The sequence below is a fragment of the Athene noctua genome, chromosome 4 (assembly GCF_965140245.1).
Source record: "Athene noctua chromosome 4, bAthNoc1.hap1.1, whole genome shotgun sequence".
Taxonomy (NCBI): domain Eukaryota; kingdom Metazoa; phylum Chordata; class Aves; order Strigiformes; family Strigidae; genus Athene; species Athene noctua.
Window position 1 is genome coordinate 63,759,385 of NC_134040.1, and position 19,635 is coordinate 63,779,019.

A 19,635-nucleotide genomic window follows, 5' to 3' on the forward strand; every position below is an offset into this window, starting at 1 on the left:
CAAGTGTAGACGGACTTTCATGTACGGAAGGGGCTGAGTGTTTAGGTGGTGTTCAAAACCCCATAGGAACAGTAAGCAAAGAGCTGTTTCTCAGTTCACAAGAGCTACATGATAAGGAATGAAGCTTTCTAAATACCCATGGTGAGCACATTCCTCCGCTCTTTTTGCCATACAAACTATATTTGTAGTTGCCACTGAATTGTTACTGTTACGTGAATGAGAAGGGTTGTAAATAGAAAGGATTCTGTTGCAAAACTGGGTACCAAGCTGGAAACTGTTAGAAACAGGCATCACTAGTCATCTACCACAAATATTTACTCCTTTATATGAGCTGAGAGTGTGACACAAAATCTCCAGTAGGCAGTGGTCCCCACAAAGAGTTTGCAACTCCCTGAACTAAAATACTAATTTAGAGTTAGACTTTTCTTCACGCCGTGACTCCTCTGCTCTTTCTGGAAATTATGTAGATTTTTAAATAGTAATAATCCTCACTAGCAGATGGTAGTAACACTTTGTCAGAGCATTATTACATTTAAGTTAACACTTTGGAATTTTAATGCAACGGCTTCAAGACATACTCCTCAAACCCCTCCATAAAAGAGCCATTTCAGAGCTTATATCGACATCTGCTGCTGTCCACTGACTTCAAACCATCATGAGAAGTGGCATTTGAAAAGGCAGTATTAAAAAATAAAACACCTTCAAATCCAAAATAGTCAGGGGGAATTTGTGAAACGAACCGCAGCTGGTAACGTCTGTTGTATTGCTAAAGCAAAGCTAACAACAAAATATATCTCCATAGCACTTACTCCTGAAGCTGCCTCAGAAAACCTGAATGCTGGTTATTCTTAAGTAGCAGACATTTGATTATTCACTGCAGATGCCTGGAGGTGAGAGGGAAGGAAAATGGCACATGCTTGTTCTAAAGAGAGGATTAGGCAGAATGAAGGGATGGGGGTTAAGGGGACAACACCGACAATTTCAATATTCTATTTGTAACTCCAAGTTAGTGACACAAAATGATGCAAGGACCTTGTTTGTATAAAGTTAGACTCTCTCTCCCTTTCACGTTCTGGATGGGAGTCTATAAACCTAGTATTTTCTGAAAACAGTTGTACTCCTTACTTGACACAACACAAAGAGCCAATTAATTCTAGCCTCAGGGACATTTGGCAGTCTTACAAAAAATGAGGGGAAAAAATGCATCCCTTTAAAAAATGCTAAAAACCCCCACAGTACCTTAATGAGCTGCCTTTTTTTTTCTTTTTTTTTTTTTTTTACTCCTAAATCCTGCAGAAGATCATTTTCAGCAATAGCAGTTTCCAAGTGCTATCATTATCTACCTTCCCCTGAGGAAGTAAGTATCTACCTCCTCCTCCCATACATCATTCAGCCCTATTATTAAAGATTATTGATCTCAAACAGAAAAATATTTTAAAATCTATTATCCTCAACTTTTATTGTGTCTCATTTAGAGGAAATACAAGTCAGTGTATTTATATCTATCCCTTTGCTGCTTTGAATGAGAGTTGAACAAAGCTGATGTTGACAGAAAACCAGACTTCAGCTTCAACAGCCCAAAGGAGGACATATGCCACAAAATAAGCGTGAAAGCAGATCCACTCACCAGTCCAGAGCTTCACTGAAGAGAGGTCTAACTCTTAATGCAAGCTATGCAACGGTGAGGGGAAAGCTAGAGCTCTCCCTCTCACTCCACAAAAGACACAGCAGGCTTTGAATCCAGAAGCATGCTGCATTATTTTCCCTTTCCTTCCTTCCTAAATTAGGTCAAAAGTCAATGGAGCAGAAGCTGTGGCTGTGTGCATCCCTTCCTCCCACTCACCAGCCACAGAAGCTGAGCTTACAAGGAGGCATGGTACAAACCAGCAATAAACTGCTGCACAGAGGAAGCAAAAGGACACTATTTAATCAGAGGGATAATGCTAAGGCACAGGAAGATACTATATGCTCGGAGTTATCCTGGGAGCAGAGGGGTGAAAGATGACACTTCAGTACTCACTGTTTGTACCTGTGTACAACAGTACTAGAGAATAAAAGATGGATCTCGCTTTTTTGCAAAGTAACCAGGTACAATTATCAGCTAAAGAAAAAAAAAAAAAAAAAAAGATTTACCACACAAATCAAATGCTTTAAAGTAAAAGAGTATGGACAGGGAGAAACAATCCCATATTCTAATCTATAACTTAAGTTTCTTTAAAACTTAACATTATCTTTTAGATAAATTGTTCTCAAAGCATCATTTGCATTATATTATTATTCTTTTCAGTAATATTTGGGCCATTAAAGTGCTTCACTCCTTCGGATTTCCCAACTTTCCTCATATGGATACTCACACACATCTTCTATACAGCCTGTCCAATCCAACCTGTCCTATTCAGCACCCAACCAACTCCCACCACTTCTAACCACAACTCTTCATCCCCTGCTGAAACTCCCACCGAGAAGGCACCATCAGACCCTTCCCCAGAGTAGTCCTGCTTCCAGAGCCTTTCTGCTACAGAGATAACACTTTGTTTCCTGCCAACTCATGCTGCCCTTTACCTGCAAACTCCTCCTCTCCTTGCAGCTAGACACAGCATCGATGATGTCCCTAAGACATCACCCTCCATGATGGTGACACCAATTGGGCACTTGCTGATCATTCCCTGTCCAGCATTTACATTATATACAGGACACACTTTTCTCCTGCCCACTCCCCTCAGCCATTTTATTTTACATAGTCCCTATACTCCTCTTTGCAGCACTGGCAAAAATGAAAGAACTTTTTCAAGCAGATGGGTATTTCTCATGTAGCTCCAGGATGCAATCCAATTCCACAACAGGAGACCTACTCCAAGGAGTTAGAAAATAAGTTCTCTAGATTGTTTCAATAATATTTCAGTTATTAAAACTCCACGAGGCTAGCTAACATGGCGGCAGAAGCTTTTAGAATCACTGATTATGTTTAAAAATCTCTTTTAAACAAAGTTGGGCATTTTGCAATATATACGTATTGTTCCACCTTCCCCAAAAGGGCTCTTTGTACCTAGACACCTTCCAAAACTATGCTATGAAATATTTGTCCAAACAAAAGAGAGAGAGCACACATGTGCATACTGATGCATTAGTTCCCCTACTAGGTAAAGCCAGAGTCATATGTTGCCAGCTGAGGAGATAATGACTGTTTTTATTTTGCTAATTTAACCAATGTTATTGGCAATAAAGCATTGTAGGTAATGATTATACACACATTGCTATTTCCCCGTCAACCCTCTCACCTCACAGCACTGTAACTTTTGTTATCACATGCCCCAAACGAGAAATACTGACAGCAGCCATGCGGCATCTGCCCTGTCATTACATCCCTGTAGATATGCACATCCCTGTAGATGTGCACATCCCATGTGCTTTCATTCCTTTGTACCCAGAGTGATTATTCACTAATATGAATGAATGAATTTGTCTTGCAAAAGATGCTAAAAGATTGGCAACTTTGTCTCCTGATGTCCGAGTTGCAGAGAGATCCAAGCCCTCTCTTTTAGTTAATCTTCAAATCTTCTGACAGCCAACTTTTTGTTTCATATTTGTACAGCTTCTATCACAGTGGGGTATCATTTCATGATTTGTATTCACATTATGACTTACTCGCCACAAATCTCTGTGTTGTTATTTAAGACAGAAACCAGTGCCATCCCAAATTAAAGAAAACACCCAGTCAAGTATTTTCAAAAAGAAGGCCTCTAATTACTGAAAAAGTGTGTGTTTATACGTTGTACATGCATACTTTAACACATACCCCATTGCTTGTTATTAACCTGTAGCATGGAGCTGGAAATTTGAGTGGTACCCGAGTACAAAATTTTTAAATATATGTGTAGCAAATATATTAGTGGCTATACTGCAATACTGCTTGGGTCGGTACATTCACAAAGTGGAGAGCTGAAGAAAGACTAGCCTTAAGCACGATAACCAACATTTTGAGGTATATTTGTCTCGAAAACGGTCAAAAAAGTGGAATTCCAGAGAAATAAAAAGCAACTTTATCTGTCCAAGTAACAGATATTTGTGTTATGATGTGTTTAAATTTTTTCTTCCTGGACAGAACAAAAACATATATTTAAGAGTACAGAACACAGCGACCATCATAACTGCTTCCCATGAACTTGGAATATGAGAGAGAAAGAAATGAATAAAGATAGTGAAAGGTAGAAGTATGTGTATTTCAATATGACCAATAGTGGCTATCACCTTTCACTTGCCATTTAACACAAATTCCATACCATACACTGGCAGTACACTGTCAGTACTCCACAGGGACTTCGCTGAGCAAGAACCAGATCTTTTTTACTTTTTCCCTTTAACAACTCTCCAGTACATGAAACGGTTTAAAAACATTCTAAAATGTTTAAACTGAACACTATAAAGACTACAATGTAGAAGGCAAAAGGTATACAACAACAAATACCCTCGCTTAATAGCGTTTGGTCTGGAGATGTTCCTGCTGTATGCTTCTAGCCCATGATATACTGCCAGACAACTTTTAATACTGGTTGCAATCAGTAAGGTAACTGAAATTGTCTCTTGTCACCTGAGAAAGACAAGTGACATCTTCAAAACATCTCAATAGCTCAGAATCCTAAGCTTGACTGGCAGTCAGTCAGACTTGAGCTTCTGCGTGCTTTAAAAACAAATCAAGTGACTGTCTGTCATCAGGTCTGGGTCCCGAACACAGGTTTGGAGTGGGAGTCCCAAGTCAGGAGAGCCTGCCCTGTGCACATTTTCATTTCTCTATTTAAAATGGATTTGCGAGAGTGGTCACTGTTGTATCTGTATACATTAAAATCAGGCACAGCGAATCCAGGCCTGACATTCAGGTTTGCTGCTACACCATGCTCTACTGTCTCAAGAGCTAACTTCCACAGCACCGGAGTGGTGCTATTTGATTTTGATTTATCACAAGTGAACTATTATAATGAAATCACCAACTCGATTAAGGCCTCTGAGAAAGATATGGTTGGACTAACAAAAAATTGTTCTGCAAAACAAGCAATTATTGTTAGGTTCATTGGATATTGGCCTTCGCAATCCAACTGATTATAGAAAGTTAATGATTTAAAAAGCAATGAAGAAATAAGATATTAAATCCTTTAAATCTGCATGAAAGACTCCAAGAGGAATTTTACAGTGATTTTCACTGCATATTTTATTAGATGCGTGATATTTTATTCATGGGTAAGGCAAATAAAACAATTAGGAATAATTAGCATTTCAGCACAGACTGTTATCTAATAGGTTAAAATACACATATAATTCTTCATTTAAATTCTGTATTTTCACATTTCCCCCTTTCTGGTTCAGAACTTTTCCATTTAGCATCACTTACAGGAACATTATATAGCTCCCAAAGAAACAGAAACAGAGACAACTAATGGCTTTTGCCTTTGATACCTTATTTTCCTCCCCTCCTTGTATTTTTACTCATTTTCTTTTTCAATTTCCTCTTGAGCATAGCTTGTCAGACAAACTCAGAACAACTTTCAGGAAACTTTTTACCTTTCATCTTTTTTTTTCCACGCTACTCGGAACTACTGTGTGCAATGGAAATCTACTTTAAATCTAACCCTGCACTTGGAAATCCATCAGTTTACAGTTCACTAAAACTACAGTATTTGTCTCTGTATCACTTCTTGGGAGAGACATATATATGTTACACAGAATATAATGCTACACAGAAATGCTGTAGTTAACTGTACTATCTCATTAAGGAAGTGTCACTTTCTACGTGGGTTGGTTTTTTTAATTCAACACTTAGAGCTCACAGGATATCTCTTCCTTGAACTGATGTAGTTACCCCAGACCAAACCAGGAACAAGACGCCCCCTGAAGTGCACTCTGTAGTACAATACAGCATACAAAACATCTCCTTTTCTGAATTAAGTATATGATCACTGAAACTAGGATATAAATTTTGAACCTCACAAAATTACAGCACTGTACAATGTCAAGCCTGTTCCCTTGCCAAGTTTCATAACTGTCATCCAAACACCAGTACATTTTCATCTACTAACCTTCAATTTCAGCCTGTGTCCTCCCTGTTACACAGATCAGTTATAACTCTCCAAGACACATAAAGCATTATTAATTATAGTGGTTGCAGACACAAGAGAATCTTTCTCTTACTCCATTATCTCTCACAGCCACTTGGCTAACAATAACCAGAAACTAACGCCTGACTCCTACAACGAATAGCAGCAGAGGAAAATGCCCTGCGGGTGCTTACAAGAAGAGGCTGAAATACAGAAAGGTACAGCAAGACAGACACCTTTTCCTCACCCACTCTTCCTCTAAATGCTTCCATTCCTCTCTGTTTAAATTATTACCTCAAGAATACACGGTTAACTTTGTAGTGGGAGACAGCAGCACTTGCTCTTCTCTGCATGTTGCTTCAAATGCACAAGCCAGCTAAGAATAGCATCCAGAAGGTTTTGACTTCCTTACCTGATGTTGAGGATGGTTTAACTAGCCCAGCACCACATTTATTTAGCATTTAGTATTGGGCACATATTCCGTGCCAAGTACCACATTGCACCAGCTGAGTATTGCACATTCTCCAATACAGTCTACTAGCCTAGAGGAGCTACGAAGCCATGGTCAATATTACTCTGAAAAAGGCTAATTTTGGTTAGCTACTTCAAGCAACAAGTCAACTCCTACTTGCTCATGGACACAGTAGATGGCGCAGGAAGATAAAATATCATCATAGAAGGAAATAAATTACATCTGTATCCAAGAAACCAGTAGGAAGACAGTTGTAGACAGCCAGTCAGTCTAGGGTAAAAAATGCCCCAGAGAAACATGAGCTTTTGTGCCCAGTTCCCAGCCACTATGACAATTTGCCAGCAAACTGCATGTTATGCTTTACTGTTGGGCTGTGACTGTCATACTTGCCTCTTGGCACTTTTAGACAGCACAAACAAATGAGTATGTCTGGGGGTCTCAGAGATGGGTGTCAGCATCACTGGAGCCATGAACTGGACTGTAAGGCCTATAGGATGCACAGGTGTGGAGTCGTCCAGGCTTTGACAGACATGCCAAGCCTGCCTCTGAAGACAAAGTTTTCTTCCAATTTCACCAGTTTAGAAAATAACTTATTCCTTATGGAATTCAAATCTAATTTAAAAAAAAAAAAAAGTGACATCTGAGTTTGCAGGTGCAGAAAGGTATCCTAGTTTGCCTCATTACCAGTGTATCACCTGAAGTCAACATTTTGCACGTACCAAGGTATCATGTATCATAATATACTCACATAATATATTTTCAGAGTTTAGGTGTTTTCTCATATTTGCTCAAAATATAGATAATTTTATGAATACTGTTTTCCTGTTGGTCACTCCTAAGACCAAACAGCAACAGTAATTGTCTATGTCTAATTAAGTTTTTTAAACACTGAAGACACAAAACACAAACTCTGTTTGGGGAGTGGGAAGATTAAAAGAGTTTTACCATGCTGTCATATATAATTCAGGTAATTAGGAAAAATAACTAGAAACTGATAGCCAAATAAAACTACTTTTTCACAAAAACTATTGTTAAAACCAGTTAGTGTGCTGAAAAAAAAATAAATCATGCAATGGAGTAGCAGTTACAAAGAGTAAAAATACAAACCTCAAAAGGCAAAAGCTTCCAATAAATTTTGGCAAAATACAGTCTGTCATGGCAGATTATAGATAGCTATATATCAAATGGAAGAAAATGATGTAAGCTCAAGTCTATATCTAGGGAGTAACCTAATGGCTTACAAAAGTCATCTCCTGCCAATACCACTTGCTTTACAGGACCAGTGAGTGGAAGGGAACCATACTTAATGCCTTTGTTCATTAAGTTAAATGAACCTCAGTTGGTAGGTTTATGTAGTCACAGTCTTAAAAGATTTTTCTCCAGTGTGTTTTTTCAAAGATGGCATTGTGAGAATAAAGACTCTGTGCATCCATAAGTAGTCATCTGAAAGCACACAGCAGCAGCAGTGATTGCCACATCAGGCATTTGTTAGGACACTACTTGAAAATTGATGGCTGGGTTTTTTCTGTCTTTATCAAGGGCAAAGAACTTGAAATAACCATAACAATTATTTAAGAACATGAAAAGGAGCCACTTGCTGTAGTCAGCAATCCACAAACTCAGTTTAAAATCTTATGAAGCCGACTAAACGACTCACCCGGATTACAAGAGACCGGATCAGGCCCTGCTGATCACTAAGAAACACTCCAGAAAGCAGTGACACCTAATGGCGGGCGTGCCTTTGGAGGATAGCAAGCTGTAATCTGTGGCGTGCAGAACCATCCCTCTTTGGCTGCAGAGTAACTAGCGCTAAAACACATTACAGGGACTGAAATACCACCCCAAATCTAAGCACCTGGCAGAGAACTTAAGAAATAGCACACATAGAAACACAGAGAAACACTCATGCTGTGCACTGAAGCAGAACATAGTTACTAATAAAACCTACTGGCTGCTAAAGCACAGTGCATTGTATTCCAGGTCTTCATTCGTATGTATGTTTAAAATAAGCAAGTAAACTTGGCACACTCCAGAGCAGGGAAAACCGACCTGAATGCTTATCTGTAGACACTACAGGCACATATAGATCTATTTGGTTTTAATAAATCTGGTTTGCTTGCTTGTCCTGTGCTTTAGAAAATATATGTGAGAATACTGTAATGAACAGTTAGTGACATACCCTACATACCTTCTAATGAGGCTTTACCAATAGCACAGCAAATTACATTCTTCTTACCAATGCACACCACCGTACAAGCCAAGCTGCATTGTAGTGCACCAGTTTACAAGAAATGTGGATGTGCATACCACTCAGCTAGAAGACTCCCTTTCCCTTACAAATTTTTTTTACATTTTAAGGGCACTACCAATATCAACAGAACTAGTAAATAATCGACCTCATGTTGGAATTGCCCTGAAATTATTATCCATGGCACAGAAGAGCTTAAAAGTGTGAACCAAAACTCGGGACTCAGTAATGCTGGGAACTTGCCTAACACAAGGAATGCAGCAGTCCTGGCCTGCAAAGTCTAAAAGCTGAGAGGAGTAAGGGAAGAACAGATCCAATTTTCTCTCTCAGAAAAAAATAAATCACAGTATATATATAAAAAAATGTATACTAAAAGCATATGTATAAATATATGTAAAGGCACATATAATATATATAACTATATATCATATATATATATATCTGAACTTGCCACTGAAAATAAAAAAAGCTAAGGACAGTACGCAACTGACTGCATATGACTGAAGCCACTGATAAACATAAAAAATCAACTTGAAGTAATTAGGGTGCCTGAACTATTGCTGCACACTGCTGCAATGAACTAGCCTTTAAAAATACTTCAGTGTATTTTTTCAGCAAAAATTCTTGTACCATACTATGTGACTGCTGCCCTAGGTGATTTTGCTGTACCTAATACATACATATTTGCATATATGTTTCTACAGGCATGATAAGAAATCCATATGCACATACAGATGTACTACTATGTACATGTCAAGAGAAAAAAAAAAGTACAAAATATAAAAGCATGAGACCATCAGCTACAGAAGATACAAAGCAGACACAAATTGTGCAGTTGACAAGGAATGCCACCTAATCCCTGCTTAATTAAAGCACTGTTCTAAACTGTGTAGGGAGTGAGGAGTGTGGGACAACTGATGTATGAAGAAAATATCAGGCAGCGTGGCTAATCTCAAAGACTTTAGAGCTTTCGAGCTACATAAATCAGAGCGACTTTTTGAATAGCCTCATAAAACACAAAACCATTGCCATTCTACTCACGACTTCCAGATTCTTCCTACAGCATACAGATCATTAGGAAACTTCTAAGCAATCAAGTAATGTGGGGCTGATGAAATTACTCAATCAATGCATGGGCTGAGAGAAGCAGCATAATACAGAATTGCACCGTTTTGACAGGGTAACCCTGCCCCTTTCTTTTTTATATAGGGGTAAGCAAAATTACAGTGGAGCCGATTCATTTCAACATTTTCACAAGAGTGCTTAATGTAGTCTTTCTGAACTGCCAGTTCCTATTTATAATAGCAGGGCAGCAGAAACATACAGACTATAAGCAGTCCTACCAATGTTTAAAATATGATCTAGGAAAGCGTTTATTTTTAAATGTACACATTTACATATACACAGACCTGTTCTAATGATCAAAAGCTGCAGCTGTAGCCATTCAGAAGACAGAAATATGAAAAAATGTATCATAGGCACCAGTCACCATACCCCTCCCACTGCCATCACCAAGTCGTTAATCTCTACTCACTGAATTGTAACATTTTTTGTCATTGTCTAAGAGATGGCTGATAATATACTTTGATACAGAAAAACGTCCCTTTAGAGGAAACATATCAAATAATACATAGGCAAGCAAGACAGTGCATTATACTGAAAAAGTACGTGCTATCAAAAAAAAAAAAAAAAAAAAAAGGTCCGCACAGGTAATGTCGTATTTCTTACAACCATCAGCCCCTCCCAAACTTTGGAAAATATTTTCCACTTCAATATTTTAACACATAGAGTGAGAGAAAGGTAATGCATTACAGAGATAATGTTTGTTGCCTAAGGCATTCAGTACTTACTACCTCTGGTAGTATTTCTTTTCCCCTGAACTGAGCATTTGGGGTTTTTCTTTGGCTTTATGTAGTTAATTTGTTCATGGAGTACCCTACTACTGCTTATGCTAACTCATATAAATGAATGCAGATTATTATTTATGTCTAAATATTTTATACATAAGTTTACTCAGTACAAGTGGAAGAAAACAAAAGGGGGTCAGAACATCCAGGTCACAAAATACAGTGGGTTACTAAGGGCCAGATTTTCATCTGTGAGCTGTATAAATTGGAATATTTAACTGTCTACCCATTTAGTGTTAAAATAGCTCTAATTTCAGGTCATTTATTTTGAGTGTATTCATTTTAGTAGACTTAAAGCTCTGTGTAACAATTATCAGTTTGCCATTTTCATGGCAACATAAACCAGTCTATAAAAAGAGGTAATCCCCTTGTCAACTGTTCTAATTGTCTCTCAAGACAAATTAATCGTGTGAGAAACAACTACTTTGGTGGGGGTCTTTTGCTTTCAATAAGGATTTACTGTGTTGATGCATCTAATCACTAACAGCATTATAAAAAACATTAGCGGTAAAATGTCTTGTATCCATCATATATAAACAAGTGAAACAAACAAAATTGTCATTAAGACGCCGAGAGAAAAGCTATCGTCTCCCTTGATGCTAGTGCAAAGGCATACAGCTCGCCCAGCAATGCTCCTTCAGCCAGGAGGATGGGAGACAGGGGATTGCAAAGAAACTCATCTGCTACACAGTCAAAATTTCCCCCCAAATCCTAAGGTTTGATCGGTTTGCTACAGGCTCTTACGAGAGAAATCGTAAGACATAACCGTCTCCTAGTGTCGCTTTAACAGTCTACAACTGGGAAGAATTTAAAAAAAAAAAAAAAAAAAAGTCCTTCTCTCTTTAAAAGGAGGGCATAAAGCGCTGCCTCCCCTGGGCAATATTTGATGCTCCACTCGCACACAGCTGTAAGGACTGACCCCTATAAAGTTGCGGTACCTAAGGGGAGCGGTAGCCCGGGGCTGGGCGCTGGGAGGGCTACACGAAGGGCTGGCGCATCGCTGCCCAAATGCCGGTGTCCTGCAGGAAACCTCCTGACGACCGGGCTTCCCGACCGCGCTCCCCGCTTTCCCCTTCACAGACACCCGCTACGGATCCCCACGACAGGCACCGGCAGACATATTTATAAATCCAACCCCAGGGAGAGCCTCAGCTGCCCCCCGGCCGGGGCCGGCACCGCCCCGGGGACCTCTCCAAAACGCCGGCGGGACCCTGCCCCCAAACGCCCCTTCCCCGGGGCAGCGCGGCGCCCCCCGCCCGCCCTCCCCCGCGTTTCCCGGCTCCCGCTCCGCCTGCGTGCGGTGCCTGCAGATGGGCGAGCGGCCGCGGGGGAAGCGCCCTCCGCCCGCTCCTCTGCGCCCCGCTCCTCTGAGCCCCGCTCCACGCACCCCCGGCCGGCGCAGGGGGGCGACCCGCTCTCGCCGGTCGCAGGAACACGACGCTGCTCGGCGGCGGGGCTCGGCGCTTCCCAGGGATGCGCCGGCCGGGAAGGAGGGCTGCCGGGCCCGGGGATGGCTCCGGATAACGGGAGGCAGCCCGGGCGCCCTCTCCTCGGCTGGGAGGGCGGGCAGCGCCGTGCCCACGGGCATCACCCGAGCTGCCCCGCCGCCGCCGGGAGGGGGGGCCCGCTGCCCCCCTGCACCCACCGGCGGCGAGGGAGGCCGCTCCCCTTCCCGGGCGCCGCGGCCCCGGGAGGCGCCCACTCGGCCGGCGGGGTGGCGGCCCGGGAAAGGGGGTGCGGGGCGGCCGTGGCCCCCCGCCCCTGCAGCCGCCCGCGGGAGGGGAAGCGCTCACGTTGCCAAACCACCTGTTCCGCCGCGGGAGAGGAAGGCGGGATGGGGGGGGAGGCGGTGAAGAAAGGAAAGGGGGGAGGCTTTGCGTGGCTGTCACGGTGGTGTGGGAAATACGGGGAGGCTTAGGTCTCCCCCCGCCCGAGGGCAAGCCGGGGCAGGAGAAAGGCAAGCAGGAGCTGAGGGACTGGGGAAGTGCCTGAGCCCTGCCCCCCCCCCCCCCCCCCCCCGATCATCAGCCGCGCAAAACCTCAAGGTCTAAAGCACCCACAAACCGCGCCAAGAAACCTTAACACAGAGCGGTAGGGGAAGAAGAGGACGCCTAAAATCGTGGTAGAAAGCAATTATAAGAGGGGAACAAACAACAACAACAAAAAAGCGAGCCAGCAAGAGATAAAAGAGAGCGGGGGCTGCGGGGGGAGGCGGGGGGGAAGCCTGCCAAGAGAGGGAAGGTTGTAAAGGAGATCTGGAAAAGTGTCCAGCAGCATCGGCAGACGCAGCACCCCCTTACCGATATGAATGATTGAATCTGCAATCGCCGCTTTCCAGGTTCGAGTCCAACAGACGGACACGACCAGGATGAGGGAGAAAACTTCCATCTCCTCCGGAGGTCCAGGCTTTGTAACAACAGATCTCTTCGCCAAACGGTGCCACCGCGGAGGATAGCGCGGCGCAGGAAACCCAAGAGTTTGAGGTGCCGCCGGAGGAGCGTGTAAATCCCGGTGGCTGGCGCACAGCCGCGGCTGGGCAGGGAGCGAGCCCGCGGCTCCGGGCGCCTCTCTCCTCGGCGAAACCCCGCGTCACTTCGGGGGGCTCCTGGGCAGCACCAGAGTTGCTGGGAGCGCCGGCAGCAAATCCATCCAGCCCGGGCGCCGCCGCGGGCAGCAGACGCCTCTGCTGGTCAGACAATCCCCATCCTTCCGCCGGGTCCAGGGATCCGCTCGGTCCCGGCTGCTGCACAGCAACTTCCAACCCACACCACGCTCACACACACACACACGCACAGACACACACGGACACGCACACACAAGCGCACACACACAAACCCTCTTGGCCAGAGGAGCCCCGGGAGCCCGCAGCAAATAGCTCGCCTTCAGCGAGGGGGGAGGAGCGGGCAACCGGGAGAGCAGGCGATCACGCTTCCAGCAACCAGATTCCTGCAGGAAAAGCCCCCCCGGAGGCCAAAAAACAAAGTGAACTTCAAGGTAATGCAGATAGTAATGCAGAGATTTCCCCCCACCCTTCGTTTAAAAAAATTGCTTCCCACAACTGGAAGAAAAAAAAAAAAATCTGCAAATCAAGCCCAGCGTGCTGTCTCTGTCGCGCAAGGTAGTGGTTGGACAGGGCAGGAGCGAGAGGAGGAGTACCCGAAGCAAGGCAGAGGAAGGCAGATGATGGTCTGCAGGTTGCTTTTGGAGCTTGCTTTGCTGGTGGGATGCAGGGAGAGCTGGCAGCTCCAGCACCAGCCAGCACGTTGCCTAGAAATGGATCACCTAGGAGAAGGAGAGAGAGCGAGAGATAAGTGCTATCAGCCAGAGAGGGAGAAACAGAGAGCGAGCGAGTGAGAGCGCTTCTCTCTAATAACCACCTCCTCCCCCTATCTGCAATACCAGGGAGAAACAAAATCGAGCTCTCGTCTCCCTTGAAATCTTCAGCTGGGACTAAGGAAGAGACAAGAGGCAGGAGTGCATACAGCCTAAAAATACATTAGGGGGAGGGAAGGGGGGGGGGGGGGGAGAGATCTTTTTGAAGTGTTATGCTCAGCTTAAAAAAAAAAAAAAAACAAAAAAAAAACCACCCCATTTATTTAACCTTGCAACTCCACTGCAGGTATCAAGTTCAAAGCTAGATGGGCACTTTTGCTTCTCAGTCTTTGACAACGGAGTCAGGGACACTGCTTGAAGGGGAAAAAGAAAAAAAAAAAAATTAAAAAAAAAATCAGGGACACCTGGCCTCAAGGGGAAAATGAAGACCTCAAAATCTATTAATATGACTTTAATTATCTGTGTTCTTGATGAAATTCTCACAGTTCTTTAAAGCAATGAATTGGCTTTTTTCTTCGTCTCTCTTTAGGTAATGGAGAAATTTCTAAGGGAAAACATTTAGAGTGCACTTTTCATGCTCGGGGTACTATGAATTCATTAACCAATTAATCCTCAGACTTCTCATGCTGCAGTTAAATACATTATCCCCATTACACAGACGGAGAATTGCTCAGAGAGGTTAAGTATGTTCCTATAAACGAGTCTAAATCCCCACTTTACGTCTTGTTACACTTCTGACTTTTATTTTTCTAGTCACACTAGAGACAGGATGCAGAAGTCAAATAACTGCTCCGACATAGTGGCTATATTCTAAACTCATATAAGCCATTGGTAAGACCTAATAGTCCTATTAGAAGTCTAAACAGAGGTTGGTCAACCCCTTTTCTTCAGAAAGAACTTATTTTGAAGGCACCTCCGTAGTTGTAGCTCTTAAATTAAGATCATCATATCTGACTAGCATATTTCTCCTGACTTGCCTATGTCTTCTTTCAGCCAGGGGACTAGTTAGCAAGCACATTTTTATACCTACAGAATTAAGTCTTTCGTTCTAGAGGAAGAAATAAGATCAGTGTTAACTAAAGAAGATTTAGAAGAAACTAAATCAGTGTTAAGGGGCAAGATAATTCTGTCTATAAAAAAAATCACCATCAGCAGGTAAATACTTTCTTAAAAATGGTAACATCAAAAGGCTTTAAGCCAGATCCAAAACACAAGGCATGGCTCATCTTTTCACTGTCTAGAATGGGCTTTCTCTCTCTTTTAAGATCTGTAGCAAATCACAACTAAAATTGATACAAAAAAAAGGTACGTAAAGAGAACAAAAGATGATGAACAGTGTGAAGCAAAAGTCTCACAAATTATGTCACTCATGCTGCATTTGTCCATATCCTCTCTGCAAGTCACAAATCTGTTATCAATAATAGCAAATGGTAAAAAAGGCTTTTTTTCCCATAAATGGCGGTTTAAGCATGGTATCAGCAAGTGTAATGGGCATTTACAAGTAATAAATTCTGATTCATCTGAGAAACTTTTGGAGCCACTTGAGTCATTATTACTTCTCCACAAAAGAACAGAGTTCACAAGAAATGTTAATTTGCTTCTTTGGGGGGCATGTCAGAGCAGTACTCTTTAATAATGTACAACGCACAGTAGGCAGAATAGGAAGTGTAATGGAAACCCTTGGAAAATTATAACTTTTTAATCCTCAGTTTAGATAATACTAAGAATTTTGAGGCTTTATCTAGAAACCAGCTATACTTACTGACTCTAAAGCATCTAGTACCCTGAATTGGCCACACTAAATGGAAATTTTGGCTAAAGTCTGTAGACATTCATAACAGGACAGGAGGCACAGCCAAGAGTTTGTAGTTCGCAAACACCCTCTAACTAATAAAAAATGCTTTTGGAGTTTAGCTCTGAATAATAATTCTAGTAGTGAAGAACACTACCTGAAAATTTGAGAGTAACGAGACTAAAGTAAATTTTAAAAGTAAATTCAAATAAACTTCCTTTAAATAATGAACAGATTATTGACTTCATATACATCCACCAAGGGTAAAATCGTTTGCACTTCCTGACTTGCATTCTCTTCAACTCTTATTCATTAAAAACAAGAACTGGTGTCATCCATTTAAATAGACTGAAAAAAAAGCTGTGTGGTTAGTTCAAGGTGTCAGAGAAAAACACTGAAAAAGAATAACGGTGTCTTCAATATATGCTAAGCATTTGCAGAAAGTTAAAGGGGGGGGGGGGGGGGGAGAATAGAATCCCAGGATTTACTATTACTGTGAAAATATTACAAAAAAGGAAAATACTACTAATCAGACCTGGGCTTATTAGAAGCCATGAGCACCATTCTCAGGATTTCAACAGTTGCTGCCTCAGGCACTTTGGAAACTTAAGTCCCACAGGTTTCAGCTACACCGGATCTTCCTTCACTACAATTTCCCTCCCAAAATGCCCTCAATTACATCAATATCACTTCAGCTCCACCATGAGCATCCATGGGAGAAGCACCACCATTGACCAACTAATGTTTCTAACAACAGGGCGTAGCTGTCTTCTTTCTGTCAGTCTAACTAAAACGTGGTAAATGAGTGATGTACCTTATGTTTGCACTGATCAACTATTACCCTGTTGCACATTAATGCAACTCCTAGAAAAGCAGCAGCAAAGGATGTTATTGTAAAACAGATGCAACAGGGGGGAAGAAAGTATCCATCTAATGTGTTTTCCTCACACCCACACGTAACATACCGCTACCTTAACCAAGCCTGCTTGGGACCTGAGCTTTTATCTACAGAGGAAAGATACCTAAATACAGAAGTCTCACATAGCTTTCACTCATCTAAAGCCTTAATTTTGACAGTGCCATGCCCCTTTTCCCATCTGTTTGGGACATGCAAACAAATCTGACCATGAAGAGGTCAACTCTTTTTTTGTTTCATTCTAAGTCCCAGGAGATCCTTCAAGCGTTTGAAGAAATTAACAAAGTGATAAACCAGGCTCACTTAGAACCTTCACTGATGAGACATAAACAGAATAGCTAAGCCTGACAATGACAGTCCTAAATTACATAGCAAGTATTTACCATTCCCACACATGAGTATTAAACACCCCTTTTGCACATTAGAATTCAATCTTTTACATTCAAGTATAATGCTTAAACTTACAAAAAGTTTAGATGAGGTGAAATCAGGTTACACCCTAGGTTAGTGCACCAGTCTGTTTGCTCCAACACCTTTTTTATGAGGGCCCATAAGTTACTGCTTCAGAGGATAAAAAATTAGTGTGCACCTGTCCCACTGTTCTGTGCTGTGCACAGCGAGAAAGGGAGATAGGAAAAATTTCTCCTGACCCTACTAAGCCATCACTTCCTGTCTTGAAGTTTGATATTCAATTAACCTTTTCATCTAAGCTTGCATAGTTATAGATCTTGTTAAAAGTCAGAGTTATCTTAAAAATAAAATAAATAAATAAAAAAGGGAAAAAAAAAAAAACCAGCAGCATTAAACTTGCTGACCTTCTGTAACGGTGAATTCCAGTAGTGCCAAGTGGCTGTGAAAAGTAACATTTCTTTTACTTGGTTCTAATTTACTCCACTCTCTTTCATAATATAATTCAATATTAGTGCATTAAGAGGTGGGATTAAAAAGAACTGATCATCTGTTACAGAGAGAACCATCAATCACAAATATGGAACAGTCGTACCCAAATTGTTATTGATGCCATCTGAACATGGGAGAAAGGCCAGGAAGGCCCACCTACTATTGCTAAGATTGGTTTCTATTTCTGGACTTTTAATATAATTTGTTTCATTTTCACTGCAGCTTCTTCTTCAAGTCTTTGTGGATCATTTTTTAAATGAATGCTCCTGATGGGAGAATTAACAGTAATTCTGTGAATCTTCATATTTCTTTGATGGCTCTAGAGAAGCGTGGCCTTTTTTTCCCTCTTCAGGTGATATTTGGAAGTTCTGATTTGTCACCAAAGAGTAACATTATGGATGAAACACAGAACCCTGTAACACCCTCAGTACTACAACTCTCAAAATCTAACAAGCAGATTTGGCAACCTGATCAGCACATGCCATTTCAGTGGGCACAGATCTCCGCGTAAGGGTGCCATTCCCAGATCGTATCCCAATTTACATATAACGAGGCAAAAAAGTTATCATTAATATTGATTTAATTCATGTTATTCATTATTATTACGATGTAGGCTGCAAGAAGATCGGCCCAATTTTAAAACTTAGTATACTCAAGGCTGGCCAGATAAGTGTGTCATGATACGAAGACAATCAGCCACGGGCCTCGATCCCCTAATTTATGTAGGACAACATGTTCCACTTGACAGTGCTATTTCAATTTAAATAACACTGAGTTTCCCCTGTTTTAAAAACACAAACTGACAAATATCCCTCACCTTGCATTGCTGGGTGTTTTTTTTTTTTTTTTAATAAATGCAGTCTTAAAGTGCTGACATAAAGCAATTGACTGACAGACCTATCAAGAGACCATGTGCCACAAGCAAATGTTCCCCTGCCATTGAACTGGTGCCCAGACTCCCAAGGAAAGCTGCTAGCTCTGAGAGGTTACTTCAGTTGACATGTCTACTCAGTCTTTGCTTTACCTGGCATAACTTCAGAAAAGTCGTCTGGGAGGGCTTTGGTTAAGAGGACATCTGTCCATTAGGAAATAGACTTGCTTCAGTGACCGCTAAATAACCTTTAAATGAAAGCTTTAGCCTACTGCCAACTTTAAGGTTGTTCTCTGTATTATGAAAGAGATCCAGGTTAATAGGACCATTTGAATTCTAAGTAGTGGCCCAGACATTGACTCCATCTGTCCTGTCATACTGAGTGAAACATGCACTCTTGGGCCTCTGTCACCACTTTGAATAATGGGGATAATCTTGCCTTTACTTAATGGAATAGTTTGAGGACTAAATTAGTTCATTTTTTCACATGCAAAGTATTATATCTTTTTTCCAGTTTCCTTCATTCTGTTTCTCTATAGCTTAAATATGTGAATGTGTGTATATCTGCAAGAGCGTGTCTCTGTGTGTGTGCACATGCAGATAGATAAATAGATAGAAAGTAATTTCATTTGGCCATTATACAAATAAACAGAACATTAAATATTTACCACATTTCAACAGGCAGGGCATGTTGTGGCCATGCATATCTTATCACAAAGGAACAAATACCAAACTAGAATTAAGTGTTACTCTGCTGGGCAGAAAAAATGCAGAAAATCTTGTGCAGTACATAGCAAGGATTTCAAAGCATTTTGCTTTTTTAAAACTACGCTCTTATTGAGTTTAGTTGAGAGCTTGTGTCTTATCCTTTAGCCTCACTACACAAAATTCAGAAAGTGGTTAAGAATTAAAGTCAACCCTTGGAGCAACCAGTGTTATCAAAGTGAATTAGCAGAGACTGCTGCTGAGGTAGATTTGCCTCCCTTAAAACTCATATTGTAGATGTCCTGTGTTGCCTGAGCCATCCTGTTGTGTATCTAGCTTAGAAGCTGTTATGCTACTGGAGGAAGGACACAGTTCTTATTAGCAGTAAAACTTCTTGGGCACGAT

General features: G+C 41.6%; 1 protein-coding gene across 3 annotated transcripts in view; it reads right to left on the bottom strand.

Moving 5' to 3' along the window:
• GRID2 (glutamate ionotropic receptor delta type subunit 2) overlaps positions 1–13,865 on the bottom strand; it is a 748,418-nt gene extending 734,553 nt beyond the window's left edge. For all 3 annotated transcript variants that reach the window (XM_074904010.1, XM_074904009.1, XM_074904011.1), the window contains exon 1: positions 13,014–13,865. In XM_074904010.1, the coding sequence (XP_074760111.1) occupies positions 13,014–13,101 (88 nt within the window). In that variant the 5' untranslated portion in view covers positions 13,102–13,865. The remainder of the gene's footprint in view (positions 1–13,013) is intronic.
• Positions 13,866–19,635: the final 5,770 nt, after the last annotated feature.